Source organism: Hypanus sabinus, chromosome 7, assembly GCF_030144855.1.
Source record: "Hypanus sabinus isolate sHypSab1 chromosome 7, sHypSab1.hap1, whole genome shotgun sequence".
In the NCBI taxonomy this organism is placed as follows: domain Eukaryota; kingdom Metazoa; phylum Chordata; class Chondrichthyes; order Myliobatiformes; family Dasyatidae; genus Hypanus; species Hypanus sabinus.
In genome coordinates, this window is record NC_082712.1 from 98,747,018 (window position 1) to 98,770,452 (window position 23,435).

Genomic DNA, 23,435 nt, shown 5'->3' on the forward strand with positions numbered 1-23,435 from the left:
GAGTGAAGTGTTGGAAGTATTGATTAGAGTAGGAATGAGGGAGCGAAGGTTTGGATGTATTGGTTAGTGTAATTATGTGGGAGGGATGGTTTGATATATTGATTATGGTAGTTATGAAGTAGGGAGGGTTGGATTGATATTCATTAGAGTAGGTATATGGCGCGGAGAGCTGGATATATTGATTAGGTTAGGTACGTGGTCGCGAAGGGTTGTATAAATTGATTAGGGTAGGCATGTAGGAATGGAGTGTTGAATATATTGATTAGATTAGGTATGTGGGTGGGAGTGTTGGATTGATATTGATTAGGGTACGTATGTGGGTGGAAGGGTTGGATATATTGATTAGGTTAGGTAAGTGGTAGGGAAGGGTCATATATATTGATTAGGGTAGGTATGTAGGAGTGAAGTGTTGGATATATTGATTAGAGTAGGTATGCGGGAGGGTGGGTTGGATATATTGATTAGGGTTGGTATGTGGTAGGGAGAGTTGGATTGACATTGATTAGGGTACGTTTGTTGGAGGGGAGGTTTGGATATATTGACTAGGGTCGGTATGTGGTAGCAATGGGTTGGATTGATATTGATTAGGGTAGGTATGTGGGAGAGAGGTTTTGATATATTGACTATGGTAGGTTTGTGGTAGGGAGGTTTGGATTGATATTGACTAGAGTCGGTATATCGGGGCATAGAGTTGGATATATTGATTAGGGTCGATATGTGGGAGTGAGGGTTGGGTTGATATTGATTAAGGTAGTTTTGTGGGAGGGTGGTTTGGATGTATTGATTAGGTGATATATTTGGGAGTGAAGGGTTGGATATATTGAATAGGGTAGGTATGTTGGAGGTATGGTTAAATTGGTAATGATTAGGGTTGGTATATGGGAGGGAAGGGATATAAATATTGATTATGGTAGGTATTTGGGAGGTAGGTTTGGATATATTGATTAGGGTCGATATGTGGGAGTAAGGGTTGGGTTGATATTGATTAGGGTAGTTTTGTGGGAGGGTGGTTTGGATGTATTGATTAGGTTATATATTTGGGAGTGAAGGGTTGGATATATTGAATAGGGTAGGTATGTGGGAGGGAAGGTTAGATTGGTATTGATTAGGGTTGGTATATGGGAGGGAATGGATGGATATATTGATTAGGGTAGGTATGTGAGAGGGTCGATTAGATTGATATTGATTAGGGTACGTTCATTGGAGTGGATTGGATATATTGATTAGGGTAGGTATGTGGGAGGGTGGTTTGGATGTATTGATTAGGTTATATATTTGGGAGTGAAGGGTTGGTTATATTGATTAGGGTAGGTATGTGGGAGGGAAGGGTTGGTTATATTGATTAGGGTGGGTATTTGGGAGGGTCGATTGGATTGATATTCATTAGGGTACGTTTGTTGGAGGGGTGGGTTGGATTTATTGACTAGGGTAGGTATGTGGTAGAGATCGGTTGGATGGCTATTGGTTAGAGTATGTATATGGGGGTGGAGAGCTGATTATATTGATTAGAGTAGGCATGTGGGAGGGTCGATTGGATTGACATTGTTTAGGGTATGTTCGTTGGAGGGATGGGTTGGATATATTGATTAGGGTATGTATTTGGGAGGGTTGGTTGGATTGATATTGATTAGGGTACGTTGTTGGGGGAGTGGGTTGGATATAATGCCTAGGGTAGGTATGTGGTAGAGATGGGTTGGATTGATATTGATTAGGATAGGTATGTGGGAGTGAGGTTTGGATATATTGATTAGGGTAGTTAAGTGGTAGGGAAGGTTTGTATATATTGTTTACAGTTGGTATGTAGGAGTAAATTGTTGGATATATTGATTAGAGCAGGTACGCAGGTATTAGAGGGTTGGATATATTGATTCGGGTAGGTATGTGGGAGGGAAGCTTTGATTGGTATTGATTGGTGTAGCTATGTGGGAGTGATGGGTTGTATATATTGATTAGGGTATGTATTTGGGAGGGTCGGTTAGATTGATATTGATTAGGGTACGTTCATTGGAGTGGATTGGATATATTGATTAGGGTAGGTATGCGGGAGGGAAGGTTAGATTGGAATTGATTAGGGTTGGTATATGGGAAGGAAGGGATAGATATATTGATTAGGGTAGGTATGTTGGAGGGTGGTTTGGATATATTGATTCGGGTCTATATGTGGGAGTAAGGTTTTGGTTGATATTGATTAAGGTAGTTTTGTGGGAGGGTGGTTTGGATGTATTGATTAGGTGATATATTTGGGAGTGAAGGGTTGGATATATTGAATAGGGTAGGTATGTTGGAGGTAAGGTTAAATTGGTAATGATTAGGGTTGGTATATGGGAGGGAAGGGATATAAATATTGATTATGGTAGGTATTTGGGAGGGAGGTTTGGATATATTGATTATGGTCGATATGAGGGAGTAAGGGTTGGGTTGATATTGATTAGGGTAGTTTTGTGGGAGGGTGGTTTGGATGTATTGATTAGGTTATATATTTGGGAGTGAAGGGTTGGTTATATTGATTAGGGAAGGTATGTGGGAGGGAAGGGTTGGTTATATTGATTAGGGTGGGTATTTGGGAGGGTCGATTGGATTGATATTCATTAGGGTACGTTTGTTGGAGGGGTGGGTTGGATTTATTGACTAGGGTAGGTATGTGGTAGAGATCGGTTGGATGGATATTGAATAGAGTAGGTATATGGGGGCGGAGAGCTGATTATATTGATTAGGGTAGGCATGTGGGAGGGTCGATTGGATTGACATTGATTAGGGTACGTCCGTTGGAGGGATGGGTTGGATATGTTGATTAGGGAATGTATTTGGGAGGGTCGGTTGGATTGATATTGATTAGGGTATTTTTGTTGGAGGGGAGGTTTGGATATGACTAGGGTAGGTATCTGTTTGCAGTGGGCTGGATTGATATTGATTAGGGTAGGTATGTGGGAGGGAGGGTTCTATGAATTGATTTGGGTAGGTATGTGGGAGCGAGGGATGGATATATTGATTAGGGTAGGTATGTGGGAGGGTCGATTGGATTGATATTGATTAGGGTACGTTCATTGGAGGGGTGTGTTGGATATATTGACTAGGATAGGTGTGTTTTAGCGATAGGTTAGATTGATATTGATTAGGGTAGGTATGTTGGCGGGAGGGTTCTATGTATCGATTAGGGTAGGTATGTGGGAGAAAGGTTTGAAATATTGATTAGGGTCGATATGTGGGAGTGAGGGTTTGACTGATTTTGATTAGGGGAGGTATGTGGGTGTCAGGGTTGGAAATATTGAATAGGTTTGGTATGTGGGAGAGAGGGTTTGATATATTGATTATGGTAGGTATGTGGTAGGGAGGGTAGAATGGATATTGATTAGAGTAGGTATAAGGTGGCAGAGAGCTGGTTATATTGATTAGGGTAGGTATGTGGGAGGGTCGATTGGATTGACATTCATTAGGGTGCGTCCGTTGCAGGGGTGGGTGGGATATATTGACTAAGGTAGGTATGTGGTAGCGATGGGTTTGATTGATATTGATTACGGTAGGTATGAGGGAGGGAGGGTTCTATGAATTGATTTGGGTAGGTATGTGGGAGCGAGGGTTGGATATATTGATTAGTGTAGGTATGAGGGAGGGAAGTGATGGATTTATTGATTAGGGTAGGTATTTGGGAGGGAAGGGTCTTTTATATTGATTAGGGTTGCTATTTGGGAGGGTCAATTGGATTGACATTCATCAGGGTACGTTGTTGGGGGGGATGGTTGGATATATTGACTAGGGTAGGTATGTGGGAGGGTGGGTTGGATATATTGATTAGGTTCGGTATGTGGGAGTGAGGTTTGGATATATTGATTAGGGTAGGTATATGTGAGGGAAGGATTGTTTATATTTATTAGGGTATGTATTTGGGAGGGTCGATTGGATTGATATTCATTAGGGTACATTGTTGGGGGGGAGGGTTGGATATATTGACTAGGGTAGGTATGTGGTAGAGATGGATTGGATATATTGATTAGAGTAGGTACTCGGGGGGATGGTTGGATTGATATTGATTAGTGTAGGTATGTGAGAGGGAGGGTTGGATATATTGATTAGTGTAGGTAAATGGTAGGGAAGGGTTGTATATATTGATTAGGGTAGGTATGTAGGAGTGAAGTGTTGAATATATTGATTAGAGTAGGTATGCGGGAGGGAGGGTTGGATATATTGATTAGGATAGGTGTGTTTTAGCGATGGGTTAGATTGATATTGATTAGGGTAGGTATGTTGGGGGGAGGGTTCTATGTATTGATTAGGGTAGGTATGTGGGAGAAAGGTTTGAAGTATTGATTAGGGTCGATATGTGGGAGGGAGGGTTTGACTGATTTTGATTAGGGGAGGTATGTGGGAGGCAGGGTTGGATATATTGAATAGGTTTGGTATGTGGGTTTGATATATTGATTATGGTAGCTATGTGGTAGGGAGGGTAGAATGGAAATTGATTAGAGTAGGTATAAGGGGGCTGAGAGCTGGTTATATTGATTAGGGTAGGTATCTGGGAGGGTCGTTTGGATTGACATTGATTAGGGTACGTTTGTTGGAGGGGTGGGTTGGATGTATTGATTAGGGTAGGTATGTTGGAGGGATGGTTAAATTGATATTGATTAGGGTAGGTATGTTGGAGTGAAGTTTGAATACATTGATTAGTTTCGGTATTTGGGAGCATGGGTTGGACTGATATTGATTAGGGTACGTTTGTTGGAGGGGAGCGTTGGATATATTGATTAGGGTACTTGTGTGGGAGTGAGGGTTTGATATATTGATTATGGTCGGTATGTGGTAGGGAGGTTTGGATTGAAATTGATTAGTGTTTGTATATGGGGGCAGAGAGCTGGTTAAGTTCATTAGGGAAGGTATGTGGGAGGGATGTTTGGATATATTGATTAGGTCGATATGTTGGAGTGAGGGTGGGTTGATATTGATTAGGGTAGTTTTGTGGGAGGGTGGTTTAGATGTATTGATTAGTTTATATATTTGGGAGTGAAGGGTTGGATATATTGAATAGGGTAGGTATCTGGGAGGAAAGAGTTGGATATATTGATTAGGGTAGGTTTGTGAGAGGGTCGATTAGATTGATATTGATTAGGGTACGTTCATTGGAGGGGTCGGTTGGATCTATTGATTAGGGTAGGTATGTAGGAGGGAAGGTTAGATTGGTATTGATTAGGGTACGTTCGTTGGAGGGGTGGGTTGGATATATTGATTAGGGTAGGTATGTGGGAGAGAGGTTTTGATATATTTATTATGGTAGGTATGTTGTCAGGAGGGTTGTATTGATATTGATTACAGTATGTATATGGGGGCTGAGAGCTGGATATATTGATTTGGGTAGTTATGTGGGAGGGAGGTTTGTATATATTGATTAGGGTCGATATGTGGGAGTGAGGGGTGGGTTGATATTGATTAGGGTAGTTTTGTGGGAGGGTGGTTTGGATGTATTGATTAGGTGATATATTTGGGAGTGAAGGGTTGGATATATTGAATAGTGTAGGTAAGTGGGAGTTAAGGTTAGATTGGTATTGATTAGGGTAGGTATTTGGGAGGGTCGATTGAATTGATATTCATTAGGGTTCGTTTGTTGGAGGGGACGCTTGGAGATACTGACTAGGGTTGGTAAGTGGTAGTGATGGGTTGGATTGATATTGATTAAGGTAGGTTTGTGGGAGGGAGGGTTGGATATATTGATTAGGTTAGATATGCGGGAGTGAGGGTTTGATACATTGATTAGAGTAGATTTGTGTGAGGGAGGGTTGAATGCATTGATTAAGGTAGGTATGTGGGACGGTAGGTTGGATTGATATTGTTTAGGGTACGTATGTGGGAGGGAGGGTTGGATATATTGATTAGGGTAGATATGCGGGAGTGAGGGTTTATTGATTAGGGAAGGTATGTGTGAGGGAGGGTTCAATGTATTGATTAAGGTAGGTACGTGGGAGGGAATGTTAGATTGGTATTGATTAGGGTTGGTATCTGGGAGGGAAGTGATAGATATATTGATTAGGTAGGTATTTGGGAGGGTCGGTTGGATTGATATAGATTAGGGTACGTTCGTTGGAGGGTTGGGTTGGATATAGATTAGGGTAGGTAAGTGGGATTGAGGGTTGGGTTGATATTGATTATGGCAGTTTTGTGATATGGTGGATTGGATGTATTGATTAGGTTAGACGGGGGAGTGAAGTGTTGGATATATTGACTAGGGTAGGTACTTGGTAGCGATGGGTTCGATTGACATTAGGTTAGGTATGTGGGAGGGAGGGTTGGATATATTGATTAGGGTCAATATGTGGGAGTGAGGGTTGGATAAATTGATGAGGGTAGCAAAGTGGTAAGGAAGGGTTGTATATATTGATTATGGTAGGTATGTAGGAGTGATGTGTTGGATGTATTGATTAGGTTAGATACGTCGGTGGGAACCTTTGGATATATCGATTAGGGTAGGTATGTGGTAGGGAGGGTTGGATATATTGATTAGGGCAGTTAAGTGGTAGAGAAGGGTTGTATATATTGATTAAAGTTGGTATGTTGGAGTGAAGTGTTGGATATATTGATTAGGGTCGATATGTGGGAGTGAGGGTTTGGTTGATATTGATTAGGGTAGTTTTGTGGGAGGGTGGTTTGGATGTATTGATTAGGTTATATATTTGGGAGTGAAGGGTTGGATATATTGAATAGGGTAGGTATGTGGGAGGGAGGTTTGGATATATTGATTAGGTTCGATATGTGGGAGTGAGGTTTGGATATATTGATTAGCATCGGTAAGTGGTAGGGAAGGTTTGTATATATTGTTTATGGTCGATATGTAGGAGTGATATGTTGGATATATTGATTAGAGCAGGTATGCGGGATGGAGGGTTGGATATATTGATTAGGGTCGATATGTGGGAGTAAGGGATGGGTTGATATTGATTAGGGTAGTTTTTGGGAGGGTGGTTTGGATGTATTGATTAGGTTATATATTTGGGAGTGAAGGGTTGGATATATTGAATAGGGTAGGTATGTGGGAGGGAAGGTTAGATTGGTATTGATTAGGGTTGGTATATGGGAGGGAAGGGATGGATATATTGATTAGGGTAGGTATTTGGGAGGGTCGATTGAATTGATATTCATTAGGGTTCGTTTGTTGTAGGGGACGGTTGGAGATACTGATTAGAGTAGGTAGGTGGTAGTGATGGTTTGGATTGATATTGATTAGAGTAGGTATATGGGGGCTGAGAGCTTGATATATTGCTTAGGGTAGGTATGTGGGAGGGAGGGTTGGATATATTGATTAGGGTAGATATGTAGGAGTGAGGGTTTGATACATTGATTAGGGTAGGTATGTGTGAGGGGGGGGTCGAATGTATTGATTAAGGTTGGTATGTGGGCCGGTAGGTTGGATTGGTATTGTTTAGTATAGGAATGTGGGAGGGAGGGTTGGATATATTGCCTAGTGTAGGTATGTGGAAGCGATGAGTTGGATTGATATTGATTAGGGTAGGTATGTGGGAAGGAGGGTTCGGTGTATTGATTACGGTGGGTATGTTGTAGGGAGGGTTGGTTATATTGATTTGGGTAGGTATTTGGGAGGGTCGATTGGATTGATATTCAAATAGGGTTTGTTTGTTGGAGGGGAGGGTTGGATATATTGTCTAGGGTAGGTATGTGGTAGTGATGGGTTGGTTTGATATTGATTAGGGTAGGTATGTGGGAGGGAGGGTTGGATATATTGATTAGGGTAGATATGCGGAGTGAGGGTTTATTGATTAGGGAAGGTATGTGTGAGGGAGGGTTCAATGTATTGATTAAGGTAGGTACGTGGGAGGGAATGTTAGATTGGTATTGATTAGGGTTGGTATCTGGGAGGGAAGTGATAGATATATTGATTAGGTAGGTATTTGGGAGGGTCGGTTGGATTGATATAGATTAGGGTACGTTCGTTGGAGGGTTGGGTTGGATATAGATTAGGGTAGGTAAGTGGGATTGAGGGTTGGGTTGATATTGATTATGGCAGTTTTGTGATATGGTGGATTGGATGTATTGATTAGGTTAGACGGGGGAGTGGAGTGTTGGATATATTGACTAGGGTAGGTACTTGGTAGCGATGGGTTCGATTGACATTAGGTTAGGTATGTGGGAGGGAGGGTTGGATATATTGATTAGGGTCAATATGTGGGAGTGAGGGTTGGATAAATTGATGAGGGTAGCAAAGTGGTAAGGAAGGGTTGTATATATTGATTATGGTAGGTATGTAGGAGTGATGTGTTGGATGTATTGATTAGGTTAGATACGTCGGTGGGAACCTTTGGATATATCGATTAGGGTAGGTATGTGGTAGGGAGGGTTGGATATATTGATTAGGGCAGTTAAGTGGTAGAGAAGGGTTGTATATATTGATTAAAGTTGGTATGTTGGAGTGAAGTGTTGGATATATTGATTAGGGTCGATATGTGGGAGTGAGGGTTTGGTTGATATTGATTAGGGTAGTTTTGTGGGAGGGTGGTTTGGATGTATTGATTAGGTTATATATTTGGGAGTGAAGGGTTGGATATATTGAATAGGGTAGGTATGTGGGAGGGAGGTTTGGATATATTGATTAGGTTCGATATGTGGGAGTGAGGTTTGGATATATTGATTAGCATCGGTAAGTGGTAGGGAAGGTTTGTATATATTGTTTATGGTCGATATGTAGGAGTGATATGTTGGATATATTGATTAGAGCAGGTATGCGGGATGGAGGGTTGGATATATTGATTAGGGTCGATATGTGGGAGTAAGGGATGGGTTGATATTGATTAGGGTAGTTTTTGGGAGGGTGGTTTGGATGTATTGATTAGGTTATATATTTGGGAGTGAAGGGTTGGATATATTGAATAGGGTAGGTATGTGGGAGGGAAGGTTAGATTGGTATTGATTAGGGTTGGTATATGGGAGGGAAGGGATGGATATATTGATTAGGGTAGGTATTTGGGAGGGTCGATTGAATTGATATTCATTAGGGTTCGTTTGTTGTAGGGGACGGTTGGAGATACTGATTAGAGTAGGTAGGTGGTAGTGATGGTTTGGATTGATATTGATTAGAGTAGGTATATGGGGGCTGAGAGCTTGATATATTGCTTAGGGTAGGTATGTGGGAGGGAGGGTTGGATATATTGATTAGGGTAGATATGTAGGAGTGAGGGTTTGATACATTGATTAGGGTAGGTATGTGTGAGGGGGGGGGTCGAATGTATTGATTAAGGTTGGTATGTGGGCCGGTAGGTTGGATTGGTATTGTTTAGTATAGGAATGTGGGAGGGAGGGTTGGATATATTGCCTAGTGTAGGTATGTGGAAGCGATGAGTTGGATTGATATTGATTAGGGTAGGTATGTGGGAAGGAGGGTTCGGTGTATTGATTACGGTGGGTATGTTGTAGGGAGGGTTGGTTATATTGATTTGGGTAGGTATTTGGGAGGGTCGATTGGATTGATATTCAAATAGGGTTTGTTTGTTGGAGGGGAGGGTTGGATATATTGTCTAGGGTAGGTATGTGGTAGTGATGGGTTGGTTTGATATTGATTAGGGTAGGTATGTGGGAGGGAGGTTTGGATATATTGGTTAGGTTCGATATGTGGGAGTGAGGTTTGGATATATTGATTAGCATCGGTAAGTGGTAGGGAAGGTTTGTATATATTGTTTATGGTCGATATGTAGGAGTGATGTGTTGGATATATTGATTAGAGCAGGTATGCGGGATGAAGGGTTGGATATATTGATTAGTGTAAGTATGTGGGAGGGAAGTTTTGATTGGTATTGATTGGGGTAGGTATGTGGGAGGGATTGTTGGATATATTGATTAGGTTCGATATGTGGGAGTGAGGGTTCGATATATTGATTAGGTTAGGTAAGTGGTAGGGATGGTTGGATGGATATTGATTAGAGTAGGTATATGGGGGCGGAGAGCTGGTTATATTGATTAGGGTAGGCAGGTGGGAGGGTTGATTGGATTGACATTGATTAGGGTACGTTCGTTGGAGGGATGGGTTGGATATATTGATTAGTGTATGTATTTGGTAGCGATGGCTTGGATTTATATTGATTAGGGTAGTTATGTGTCAGAGAAGGGTTGGATATATTGAATATGGTAGCTATGTAGGAATGATGTGTTGGATGTATTGATTAGGTTAGATATGTCGGTGGGAAGGGTTGGATATATTGATTAGGGTAGGTATGTGGGAGGAAAGGGTTGGGTGTATTGATTAAGGTCGGTATATGGGAGGGTAGGGTTGGTTGTATTGACTTGGGTAGGTATGCGTTCGAGATGGGTTGGATTGATATTGATTGGGGTAGGTATGTGGGAAGGTCGATTGGATTGATATTGATTACGGTACATTCGTTAGAGGGGTGGGTTGGATATATTGACTAGGATAGGTGTGTGTTAGCGATGGGTTAGATTGCTATTCATTGTGGTAGGAATGTTGGGGGGAGGGTTCTATGTATTGATTAGGGTAGGTATGTGGGCGAAAGGTTTGAAATATTGATTAGGGTCGATATGTGGGAGTGAGGGTTTGACTGATTTTGATTAGGAGACGTATGAGGCAGGCAGGGTTGGATATATTTATTAGGTTAGGTATGTGGGAGAGAGGGTTTGATAAATTGATTATGGTAGGTATGTGGTAGGGAGGGTTGGATGGTTATTAATTAGAGTAGGTATATGGGGGCGGAGAGGTGGTTATATTGATTAGGATAGGCATGTGGGAGGGTCGATTGGATTGACATTGATTGGGGTACGTTTGTTGCAGGGGTGGGTTGGATATATTGACTAGGGTAGTTATGTGGTAGCGATGGCTTGGATTAATATTGATTAGGGTAGGCATGTGGGAGATAATGGTTGGAAGTATTCATTAGGGTAGGTATGTGGGAGTAAAGTGTTGAATGTATTTATTAGGGTCGGTATGTGGGAGTGATGGTTGAATTGATATTGATTAGGGTAGGTATTTTGGAGGGAATTTTGGATATATTTATTAGGGTAGGTGTGTGGGAGGGTTTGATATATTGATTATGGTAGGTATGTGGTAGGGAGGGTTAGACTGATATTCATTCGAGTAGGTATATGAGGCGGAGAGTTCGATATATTGATTAGGGTCGGTATGTGGGAGTGAGGGTTGGGTTGATATTGATTAGGGTAGTTTTGGGTGAGGTTAGATATGTGAGAGTGAAGGGCTGGATATATTGAATAGGGTAGGTATCTGAGAGGGAAGGGTTGGATATATTGATCAGGGTAGGTATGTGGGAGGGAAGAGTTAGATTGATTTTGATTAGTGTCAGTATGTGGGAGGGAAGTGTTGGATCTATTGATTAGAGTAGTTATGTGGGAGAGACGTGTTGCATGTATTGATTAGGGTAGGCATTTGGGAGAGAATGATTGGAAGTATTCATTAGGGTAGGTATGTGGGAGGAAAGTGTTGAATGTATTTATTAGGGTTGGTACATGGGAGGGATGGTTGAATTGATATTGATTAGGGTAGGTATTTTTGAGGGAAATTTGGATATATTGATTAGGGTAGGTATGTGGGAGGGAGGGTTAGATTGATATTCATTCGAGTAGGTATTTGGGGCGGTGAGCTGGATATATTGATTAAGTTAGGTATGTAGGATGGAGGTTTGGATATATTGATTAGGGTCGATATGTGGGAGAGTGGGTTGGATAAATTGATTATGGTAGGTATGTAGTAGTGAAGTGTTGTATATATTGATTAGAGTCGGTACGTGGGAGGGAGGGTTGGATTGATATTGATTAGGGTAGATATGTGGGAGGGAGAGTTCGATATATTGATTAGGGTAGGTAAGTGGTAGAGAATGGTTGCATATATTGATTAAGGTTGGCATGTAGGCGTGAAGTGTTGGATATATTGATTAGGGTATTATGTGGGTGGGGGGTTTGGATATATTGTTTAGGGTAGGTATGTGAGAGGGAGGGTTGGATATATTAATTAGGGTAGGGAAGTGGTCAGGAAGGGTTGTATATATTGATTAGGATAGGTATGTGGTAGCGATGGGATGGATTGATATTGATTAGGGTAGGTATGTGTGAGAGAGGGTTTGATATATTGACTATGCTAGGTAAGTAGTAGGGAGGTTTGGATTGATATTGATTAGAATAGGTATATGGGGGCATAGTTGGATATATGGATTAGGGTCGGTGTTTGGGAGGGAGCTTTGGATATATTGATTAGGGTCGATACGTGGGAGTGATCGTTGGGTTGATATTGATTAGGGTAGTTTTGTGGGAGTGTAGTTTTGATGCATTTATTAGGTTAAGTATGTGTGAGTGAAGGGTTGGATATATTGAATAGGGTAGGTATCTGGGAGGGAAGTGTTGGATATATTGATTTGTGTAGGTATGTGAGAGGGTCGATTAGATTGATATTGATTAGGGTACGTTTGTTGGAGGGGTGGGTTGGATATATTGATTAGGGTACGTATGTGGAGGGAAGTGATAGATTTATTGATTAGCATGGGTATGTGGGAGAAGGGTTTGATATATTGATTAGGGTCAATATGTGGGAGTGAGGGATGGATTGATTTTGATGAGGGGAAGTATGTGGTAGTGATGGGTCGGATTGATATTGATTAGAGTATGTAAGTGGGAAGGAGGGGAGTATGTATTGATTACGGTAGGTATGTTGGGGGAGATTTAGATATATTGATTAGGGTAGGTATGTGGGAGGGAAGGTTAGATTGGTATTGATTAGGGTTGGTATATGGGAGGGAAGGGATGGATATATTGATTAGGGTAGGTATTTGGGAGGGTCGATTGAATTGATATTCATTAGGGTTCGTTTGTTGGAGGGGACGCTTGGAGATACTGACTAGGGTAGGTATGTGGTAGCGATGGGTTGGATTGATATTGATTAAGGTAGATATGTGGGAGTGAGGGTTTGATACATTGATTAGGGTAGGTATGTGCGAGAGAGTGTTTGATATATTGATTATGGTAGGTATGTGGGTGAGAGGGTTGTATTGACATTGATTAGGGTTAATATGTGGTGTGGGGGGTATTGCTCATCCTCAGCTCTATCGTATTGGTTCCCTCCCCCCACAATATCAGTTTAAACCACTCCCAACAGTTCTCATGAATATTAGCCCCCCCCCCCTTGGATTCAAGTGCAATCCCCTCCTTTTGTACAGGTCACACCTGCCGCAGAGGAGCTCTCAATCGTCCAGAAATCTGAATCCCTGCCCCCTGCTCCAATTCTTCAGCCACGCATTTATCCTCCACCTCATTCTATTTTTATCCTCATTGTTGCATGGCACAGACAACAATCCTGAGATTACTATCCTCAAGGTTCTGCTGCACAACTTCTTTGCCGACTCCCTGTATTCTGTTTTCAAGACCTCCTCCCTTTTCCTGGCTGCTCACTATCCCTTTTCTGGGTATTGTGGACGCGTTCAAAAACATCATGGACCTTGGCACCTTGGAGACAAACTACCATTCGTGTTTCCTTTTGCATTCACAGAATTGACTATCTGTCTTCCAAACTATTGAGTCCCCTATTACTGCTGCCATCCTCTTAATTTCCCTACCCTTCTGACCCACAGGGTCAAACTCAGTGCCAGAGGCACGGCCGCTGTTTCTTCCTCCAGGCAGCCCGCCCCCACCCAACTCAAAATGGAGTAATTGTTGAAGGGGGGCAGCCACAGGGCTGCTCTCCACTATCAGACTTTCTCCCCTCCCTCTCCTGACAGTCACCCATTTATCTGTCTCCTGTAGCCTTGGGGTGAGTACCTCCCTGTAGCTCCTGTCTATTACTGATTCACTTTCCCTAACAAGCTGCAGGTCATCGAGCTGGACTCCAGTACCCCAACACAGTCTCCAAGGAGCTGCATCTCGATGCTCCTGGTGCAGATCTGGTCACTGGGAGGCTGGGAGTCTCCTGGAAATCCCTCATCTACACCTAGAACAGAAAACTGGCTCTGTAGACATACCGACTACTCTCTGTAGGGTTAAATAAGAAAAAAGAAATATGAAATAAGCAATGAACTTACCCACTTACCTTGGCTTTTCACCAAAGCCTTGCTGAGCCAATGTCTTACCTGACTCATACCCTTTTGTACAGGTCACACCTGCCGCAGGGGAGGTCTCAATCGTCCAGAAATCTGAATCCCTGCCCCCTGCTCCAATTCTTCAGCCATGTCCAATCTAGAACCTTTCAAGCTCTGCCTTAAATACACCTAGTGACCTGGCCTCCACAGCTGCCAGTGGTAATAAATTCCACAAATTCAACACCCTCTGGCCAAAGACATTTCTCCACATCTCTGTTTTAAATAGACGCTCCTCTATCCTGAGGCTGTGACCTCCTGTCCTAGACTCCCCCACAGAGTCTGTGGTGAGGAAGGCAAATGTGATGTTAGCATTCATTTCAAGAAGACTAGACTATAAAAGCAAGGATGTAATGCTGAGGATTTATAAAGCACTGCTGAGGCCTCTCGGAGTATTGAGAGCAGTTTTACACCCTTTCTCTAAGAATTGGAGAGGGTTCAAAGGAGGGTCACAAAAATAATTCTGGGATTAAAAGGTTTGTCATATGCAAAACATCTGTTGGCTCTGATCCTGTACTCATTGGAATTCAGGAGAATGAGGGGACGATCTAATTGAAATACTGTTTACTGACGCCTTGAATCCAGTCACTTCGGGCAGATAGAGCTTGTCAGCCGTGATTGGCAGCTTATTTGGAGAAGGAAAACTGATCTCAACCCTCCACTGCCTTGTGGCTATAGCCACCCATGAGGAAGTGCTTGGGAGTAAACCTTGAGGGTAAAGTCTGGAGTTGAAGTCCCTCAGGCAGTTCAATAGTGACTGGCAACTCCTGCCATGCTGCTGGTACCAAACTGCATCGGTGTCTGCCGTTCCTTTGGGTTCGTCAGATGCATGCGGGGAGGAGTTTGCTACATGGGCAACAGCTTGCTCTCCATATTGTACTGCCCTAGACAGCCAGGACGCAATATCCGTGGTCAACTCTGACTGATGGAGGCCCTCAGAGACATTCATAATACACCTTTTCCTTCTTCAGTACTTTTTAGTTGCCTTCTTTTAAAAGCTTCCAAATCCATAAACTTCCCACTTATTTGTGTTCTATTATATGCCTTTTCTTTTGCTTTTATGTTGTTTTTGATTTCCCCTGTCAGCCACGGTTGTGTCATCCGGCCTTTAGAATACTTTTTCTTTGGGATGTGTCAATCTTATGCCTTCTGAACTGTTTCCAGAAACTCCAGCCATTGCTGTTTTGCTGTCATCCCAACTTAGTGCTCACTTCCAAATAACTTTGGGCAGCTCATTCCTCATGCCTCTGTAATTCCCGCTACTCTACTGTAATACTGATACTTCTGACTTTAGCTTCTCCCTCTCAAGTTGCAGGGTGAATTCTGCCATATTTCAACCTAATTGCTCTCTAAGCAATTCTGGTTCATTGCACAACACCCAATCCAGAATAGTTGCCCTCCTATTGGACCTGCCACTGAGCTGCTCTAAAAAGCATCTCAAAGAAGTTCTACAGGTTTCCCCATTTTGAGATCCAGCACGTGATTTTCCCAATCTCCCTACATATTGAATTCTCCCATGTCTATTGTAACATTGCTTTTTCTATCTCTGGTCTAATTTGTAGACCACATCTTTCTACTGTTCAGAGGTCTGTGTACAACTCCTGTGTATATCTTTGCAGTTTCTTAGCTCTGCCCACAATGATTCTATATCTCCCAGTCCTATGTCTCCTCTTTCTAATGATTTGATTTCAGTCATTACTGACAGAGACACCCCACCCCTCTGCCTACCTGCCTGTCCTTTGAATACACTGTGTATCCTTGGAGGTTAAGCTCCCAGCTATAACTTTCTTTCAGCCGTGAGTTGGCAATGCCCACAATCTCAAAGTCAATCTGTAAGCATGCTACTCGTTCATTTGCCTTATTCTGTTTACTGTGTGAACTCAGGGTTAACACCTTCAGTCCTCAATTCATTGCCTTTCTTATAATTTTTTCCCACTGTTACATTGCAACTGAAGCCACAGACTGCAATTTTGCCCCAGAATCAACATTCCCACTACACAGTGCCTCTGTTTGTAAACCAACTGCCCAATGCTCAGCACGGTCACCCTGCTTCCCGCTCCCTTGCCAAATTAGTTTAAACCCTCCTGAACAGCTTCGCCAACTTGCCCGCAAGTACAGCAGCCCAGCTCCACAGACACTGCCTGGGTCTCTGTTCCTCCAGTTTGTCTTCTTTAGTTCATTGAATCGGGAAAAGGTTTCGAGGGGCCCTGTGATTGGTTGGTATGTTCTCTGTAGTTTTGCTGGGTGTTTATTAACCACCTCTCTCTCCACAGACGCTGCCTGACCTGCTGAGTGTTTCTGATATTTTACGCAGATCTGGATCCCACCTCGGAATTCCCTCTGGTATTCCCGTGGTTTCTCCACAAACTCTGCCGTTGCAAGTTGTGCGTGTGCTGGTCTGCGGCGATGTGTGAGACATCATCGGGATTAGAGGTGCCGAGGTCCCAGGGCGTCTGGTTGGGCCATTCTTGCCAACCGTATTGGGAGTATTGCAGCCAATGTTGGCCTCCTTTTTTAAGGAAGGAGATTAACACATTACAATAACTTGGACTTTATTAGACTCCTCCAGATTGAGTGACACACAAATGACAACTCAGAGGCTACCATCGTTCAGACTTTCACCAAAGCCTGCGAGACATATGCCCTGCAGTCAACACCAGCAAGACCAAAGTCATCCTCCGTTACACAGCTTCCAAAAGTAAACTTCAGAAAAGAGCCCAGGAGGATATAGACTACTTCCCATGTCACGGGAATGAATAAAATTGTCTAAAGTCACTAGAAGCTTAATGAAACCACAGTGTTAGTGTTCCTTCCTGAACCAACGTGCCCAAGTTTGGGGAATATTTCCAGTATACCCAGTTGGCAGAGCTGAGCAGACTGTGATGTTCATGTATCTGACACTGGACTCCAGGATCCCTCACAGGAGAATAGTGGGCAGACTCCAAACTTTAATAACCTCAAAACCTACTTGAAGAAATGCCACACCCCACTGTCGCCCAGCAATCTGTGACCCCTCCAAGTGCAGAGACTGAGAACCGTGACCACATGGATCCGTGTACGTGGCAGAAGGAGAGAGGGTAGAATCTCACAAATTACCCACGGGACTGTCATCTCAGCCTCCACCTGTCCCATCTGCAGCACTCGTCCGAACCTCCAAATCAGTGTCCTTATCCACAACACGGAAACCAGGAAGGAAGCAAGGAAATCATTCTGCACTCACAAGATTGCAGTTACCCAGAGAACGCAGCGCAGTGGGCAATAGATGCAAGACTATGACAAGGTAGATTGGAAGATTTCAACACCATCTTTATTGTACAACCACTCCATCCATGGTCAGCAGAACTTGCTGGGCCATTTAGGAAAAAAGGGTTCAACTGAACTCACTGTAGGTTTAAAGTGCAGTTCCTCATCGTTGGTCGAAGTGCCCGTAATCTTCCATGATAAGCAGGGGGTGAGAGGTGACAGGCTACTGCTTAGATCTGCCCTGGTTCCGACAACCCCTTTGCCCCCACAGACACTGCCTGGGTCTCTGAGTACCTCCAGTTTATTTGTTTCAGGTCATCGAATGTGAGAACGGTTTGGAGGGGCCGAACGGCCTGTTCCTGTGACTGATTGGTGTGTCCTATGATTTCAGAGCTGTATTTTTGCAGGATGGTTATTAACCACCTCTCTCCTGACCTGCTGAGTGTTTCTGATACTTCACGCAGATCTGGATCCCACCTCGAAATTCCCTCTGATATTCCCGCGGTTTCTCCACAAACTCTGCCGTTGCCAGTTGAGCGTGTGCTGGTCTGCGGCGATGTGTGAGACAAGAAAATCTTCTTCTCCCAGAGAGTTGTGGGGGTCTGGAATGCACTGCCTCGGAAGGCAATGGAGGCCAATTCTCTGGATACTTTCAAGAAGGAGCTAGATAGGTTTCTCATGGATAGGGCAATCAAGGGATATGGGGACAAGGCAGGAACCGGGTATTGATAGCAGATGATCTCAGAAAGGCGTTGCAGGCTCGAAGGGACGAATGGTCTACTTCTGCACCTATTGTCTATTGTCTACCATCGGGATTAGAGGTGCCGACCTCCCAGGGCGTCTGGTTGGGCCATTCTTGTCAACGTTCACACACTCCTCATTTGCAATTGAATGGGACGAGATGGGTCAGCTCTCCCGCGATAAAGGTAACCGCCCTCGATTTCACGCCCATGTTCTCTTGCAAACAGTGCCACGCGCAACTCTGCCCTTAGCAGCAGGCCACGGATTACCTGACCAAGGTTGGGTTGTTGGAGAGTGAGAGGAATTCCAACTCCGTTCCATCTGCCATGGACGACTCTTCCGACGGGGGTCAGCTGACCGCACCGCAGAGTGCCGAGGACACAGGTGAGCCGGATGGTTTACCAGCCCGAAATGCACATCCCACCGCTGAACCAACCCTTGGTTGAATTGACTCTCAAAGTTATTTAGGAGCCGAAAGGCGGGCAGGCGATGAGATAGGGTGGTTAAAATAGGGCAGGAAATGACCAAGGGACCGAAGGGCCGTGCTTCCACCCCTCCCCCACTCTCTCTATCACCGAACTGAGCTGGATCATACCTCTCTCACCACTATCACTAAACTGAAGTTTTCTCTGTAGTATCGGATACAAAGCTGCCCACCGACACAGTGACCGGTGTCGCGAAGCCTAAGAGACGGTCCAACACCGAAGTCCGAATTCGCACCGTGTTCAGCGAGGACCAGAAGCGGCAGTTGCTCCATCGCTTTCACCGGCAGAGTTATATCTCCCCCCGGGAGCGGGCTGAGCTGGCCAAAGCGCTGGGGCTCTCTTGCAAACAGGTACGTTAGCCGCATTCACACCAACTCCCTCCCGCTGAAAGAGTAACGCCACAGTTCCTGAAGGGGGGTGGCGGACTGTAACCTTCACCCTTCCCCTCTCTCCGCTCTGTAAACCCGATTTCATTTCAGATTTCCCGCGTCTGCAACTTTATATTTGCTGAGGAGAAACGAGGGAGGGGGGTAATGAACTTGTGTAGAGAGACTGAGGACCCGGGGTTGCTTCCCCAGAGCAGGTTTAGGGTGGTGGGGAGCGGCTTAATGCAGACCTGGGGAGTCGAGGAGTGAATGAGGGAAACTGTTCCCGAGGCAGGAGGGTAGATGCCCAGAGGACACGGAGTGAAGGTTTTTTCCCCCGATGAACCAGAGGGGAAGGTTCTCCACAACAAATTGTAGTTAGGAACGTGCTGCCTGGAAGGGAGTTTGCCCCGTCCCGGGGATGACTGAAAAGTGGGAAAGAGAGAGGAGGGGCAGGTAGGAGAATTCGATCGCAGATCCGCCGCAACTTGTCTCCAAGTTTAGTCAGGTCATCGGAAATCTGAGATTGTTCAGCAGGGTCGTTAATTCCGATTAATTTCAGGTGAAGACCTGGTATCAGAATCGAAGAATGAAGATGAAGCGCACTCAGTACGGCCAGAACCCAGCAAACTCTTGGAACCAGCCAAACTTCAGCGCAGTTTCCTCCCAGGTAAAGAACTGATTACCTCCCACCGCGTCACCTTGAGAGTAACCGTTTCAATCGTTGTGATTCACACAGGTAGCTTCTCCCTCCCTTGTATAACGTGAATGCAGAGGGTCGGATCAGTGCGGATGAAGCGTTTAAAAATGCACACTCTCCACCGTACACACCCGCCCAGTTTGTGTAATAGCGAGACCCCCGTTTATCAATTCTCTGGTTCGTCTGCGCAGCATGGGCGGGCATGTAAACTCTCAAAACCCGCAACTGTATGAGTACCCGAAGTCGCAGTTTCAATTCTTCACTCCCCTCAGCCTGTCGAAAGAGGGAGATGATGTTGATAACAGTTCCTCCAGCCCTCCCCTCCCCCCCCCCCCCACCTCTCCGGTGTTGTTTGGGTGAACTAGCTATTCGCTATCTTCCAGAGAGTCCCACATTGGGGTTATCTGGGACCGAGACTCACCTCCCTCTCAGCCTACCTGGAGACACCGCTTCTCCCTCAATGTTTCCCTGCGGCATTCCTCCTCACCCTCTGGGACTCTGCCTCAGGACTGTTCTTGACCCTGGTCCACTACAGTCATCTCTGCCCGCAGCCCACTACCCTGTAGCAGCTGAACCCCATTCCCACTGACGCCTGTTGCCTGCAATGACAGTGGAGGGAAGTTTTGTTTATTAATTAAGTATCTATTTGTAAATTGTACATCTGCTTCTCTTTGCAGAGCTTCCCTCTGGTTCAGACCCTCTCACCTGGTCAGGTGCAGGGCCAAGGTCTCAGCTATGGGCAGGAAACCTTCCACCATAATGGCCAAGTGCTGCCATTTGGGGCGCAGAATCCTCCCCTGGAGAATCCAGTCAGTGAAGTTCGCCCACCTCACTCCATGCACCAACAATTCCAGAATTCCTCGGCTTCATTCCATCTCCAGATCTCTCAGTTGCCAACCCGGTCTGATTGTTATTTTGGCAACTACAGTTCAGGGCCTGCAATGATTCCAGAGGTTCCATCCGCCACTTTTACCAATCAGATCCCAGGATCGAGCACAGGTCATCCGTCAGTGGGAGTTCTGCCGATCCCAACATTTGAGGATGAGCTGCCGTACATAGCCTTGCCTTCCAGCTACCGTCCCACAGGAGCTGAGTGCTCCTACCCCTCAGGGGCTGGAGTGGCTGGATCAAGTCAAGATGCCTATGTATATCAGAATAATTTGTGCTCAATGCAAAGTGGGTCATCTCCAGGTCAGGTGATGTCCAATCCAATGCTGGATACATCCAATACAAAACCCTTTACATTGGCCAAGCCAATTGGTCAAAGTTTCATTGGGTAAAACTCTATAGTCTAGCAATGAAGAAATATGGGACAGGGAGGCAGAAAAATGTTTTGTACAATCCCACTCTCCCCTGACTCTTCCTCTCCCTCTCCCTCTACTTCCCGTCTGTGAGTTTTACAATGTACTTTTACTAGTGTTTTTAAGGGGAGGGTTTGATCTGGAGATGGCTCACATGTTTGAGAGAGTTGTGTACATCTCTGTTTAATAATCACGGATCACATCTTGTCTGGGCTTTTGGTGCAATATCTGCTGAGGGTGGGGCTGTGGGTCCTGAGCACTGTGTTTCTGACACACTCTTGTACATATATAGATGTTGTCTGAAGTATTCTAAAACAACGTCTGTTTTACTTTACTCTTACGTCGATACAAATATTGTTTGAAATAAAGTTTTTACAAGACACAAGCATGTTGTGTGTCTGGTGAGTTTTCTAGGGTGGCATTGCTCTGAAGCAGATTGCAGATTTGGTAAATCCCACAATGCAGGTCAGGAAGAAGGGCAGGTCACATAGTTGCTCTCTCTGATTCTGCGCAACAGAAATCCTAAAGACCTGGCAGATAACCCAGATGTGGGTAAGGCCCGTCATGACTAACTGTGGCTGTCTTTCAAGTTCAAGTATAATGCCATTCAACTATATACATATAGACCACCAAATAGGACATATAACTCACACACACTACACAAAGTAATATTACCACTAATTAACTAACAACTAACAAGATGCATTTATACCATAAGTTAAAGACAGCATAATACTACTGGTGCTTTGTATGTGGTAAGTGGTGCGTGGTGTTGGGGAGTTCAGTAGTCTCATGACAGTAGTTTCCCATCCAAACAGTACTTATTGACTTTAGCCCATCACCCCAATTGGGCATCAGCTTCCAACAACAGCTCGCCAGAGTCCTCTGACCTGAGCCAATCTTTATTTCAAGTTGCCCGAGATGTAATCCATCTTTGATGATCCTTCCTCTCCCAGGGATGAGGTCTTTGGATTTAGCTCTGGATTTTAGTGGGATGGGATTGCCAGCCCCATGCCCAATCCCTCCTTTCACCGTGAGGCTCGACACTGTCCATGGTGGAGTTCATCCTACCAGTCCTTTTCCTATTGCTCCGATACCTCCTGCCTGATGGTTGAAGGGGGTCAAAGGGATTGTTGGATCTTCTTTATTCAGGAGGAGATTGTCGGGTGGCCACAGGGGAATGTCTACTATTGGGATGACAGATGGTGTCAACCTTCATCCATATGTCTCCCATTAGTCAAGGACAACATGGATCTGTAAAGGGAAGTGTGTGTTCATATTTCTTTATTTCTTGTGAAGATCTGGGGAATGTCTAGAGGGCAGCTTCGATTTCCACTCCTCGTTGCCCTTGAATAGAGTGGGGTCCTCTCAACCCCACCCCCCCCCCCCCACCATTCCAGAGCTACCAATGTGAGTATGGAGTCACTTTGAGTCCTGGCCACACCGTGCCAGGTACAGTGGCAGGGGATTCAGTTCCTTTGCTTCACGCCTCCAAGACACAGGTCCCATCCTGTCACCTAGAACTCTCCGGGGAGAGAATTTTAAATTTATTTATCTAGCAGTACAGCATGAAACAAAACCTTCTGACCCTCCAAGCAACTCCATTCAGCAATTGACCTATCTAACACTACCCTATCAGAGGATAATTTCCAGTGACCAATTCAGCTAATAAGCTTTTTGACTTTGGAATGTGGGATGAAAGTGGAGCACCTGGGGAAACCCATGCTCACACACGAGAACATTCAAACTCCTTACGGAGGGCACCAGAAATGTGCTTCGAAATCTGATGTCACGAGGTGTAACATTGTCACACTGACACCTAATATTATTTGCCATGTGAGAGAGAACAATGGTTCATGAGCTAGTGTAGGTACGATGGGCCAAGTATCTCTTTTCCATGAGACAAATGGAAATATATGATAGAAGGTTTTCTCCCAGAAGCATGATAAATGTACTGTATATTTGTGTCAGGATAGGATAAAATTCCAATAGTCCATAACACCATAAGACATAGGAGCAGAATTAGGCCATTCACCATTTCATCATGGCTGATCCATTTCCCTCTCAGTCCCAATCCCCTGTCTTCATGCCCTGACAATCAAGAACTTATCACCACTGCCTTAGATATACGCAATGATTTGGCATCCACATCTGCCTGTGACAATGAATTCTACAGATTCACCACTCTCTGGCTGAAGAAATTCCACTTCTTCTGCATTCTAAATGGGCATCACTCTATTCTGAGGCTGTGTTCTCTGGTCTTTGACTCTCCACTTTCAATCTATTGAGGCCTTTCAATGGTCGATGGGTTTCACACCATCTTCTGAATTCCACTGAGTGGAGGACCAGACCCATTAAACACTCCTCTTACGACAAGCATTTCAATCCCAGAAACATTTTTGTGAATCACCTTTGAACCCTCTCCAATATCAGCACATACTTTCTTAGATAAGGGGCCCCAAACTGCTCACAGTACTCCAAGAGAAGCCTCACCAGTGCCTTAAAATACATTACATTCAAGAGAA

The 23,435-nt window shown here is 44.4% G+C and overlaps 1 protein-coding gene across 1 annotated transcript; it reads left to right on the forward strand.

Annotated features, from left to right (window-relative positions):
• The first annotated feature begins 17,337 nt into the window (after positions 1–17,337).
• On the forward strand, positions 17,338–20,889 carry LOC132397513 (homeotic protein distal-less-like). The gene is made up of 5 exons (XM_059976343.1): positions 17,338–17,355; positions 18,311–18,443; positions 18,695–18,894; positions 19,472–19,579; positions 20,287–20,889. The coding sequence occupies exons 1-5, from the start codon at positions 17,338–17,340 to the stop codon at positions 20,887–20,889; spliced, it is 1,062 nt and encodes a 353-aa protein (XP_059832326.1).
• The last annotated feature ends 2,546 nt before the right edge of the window (positions 20,890–23,435 follow it).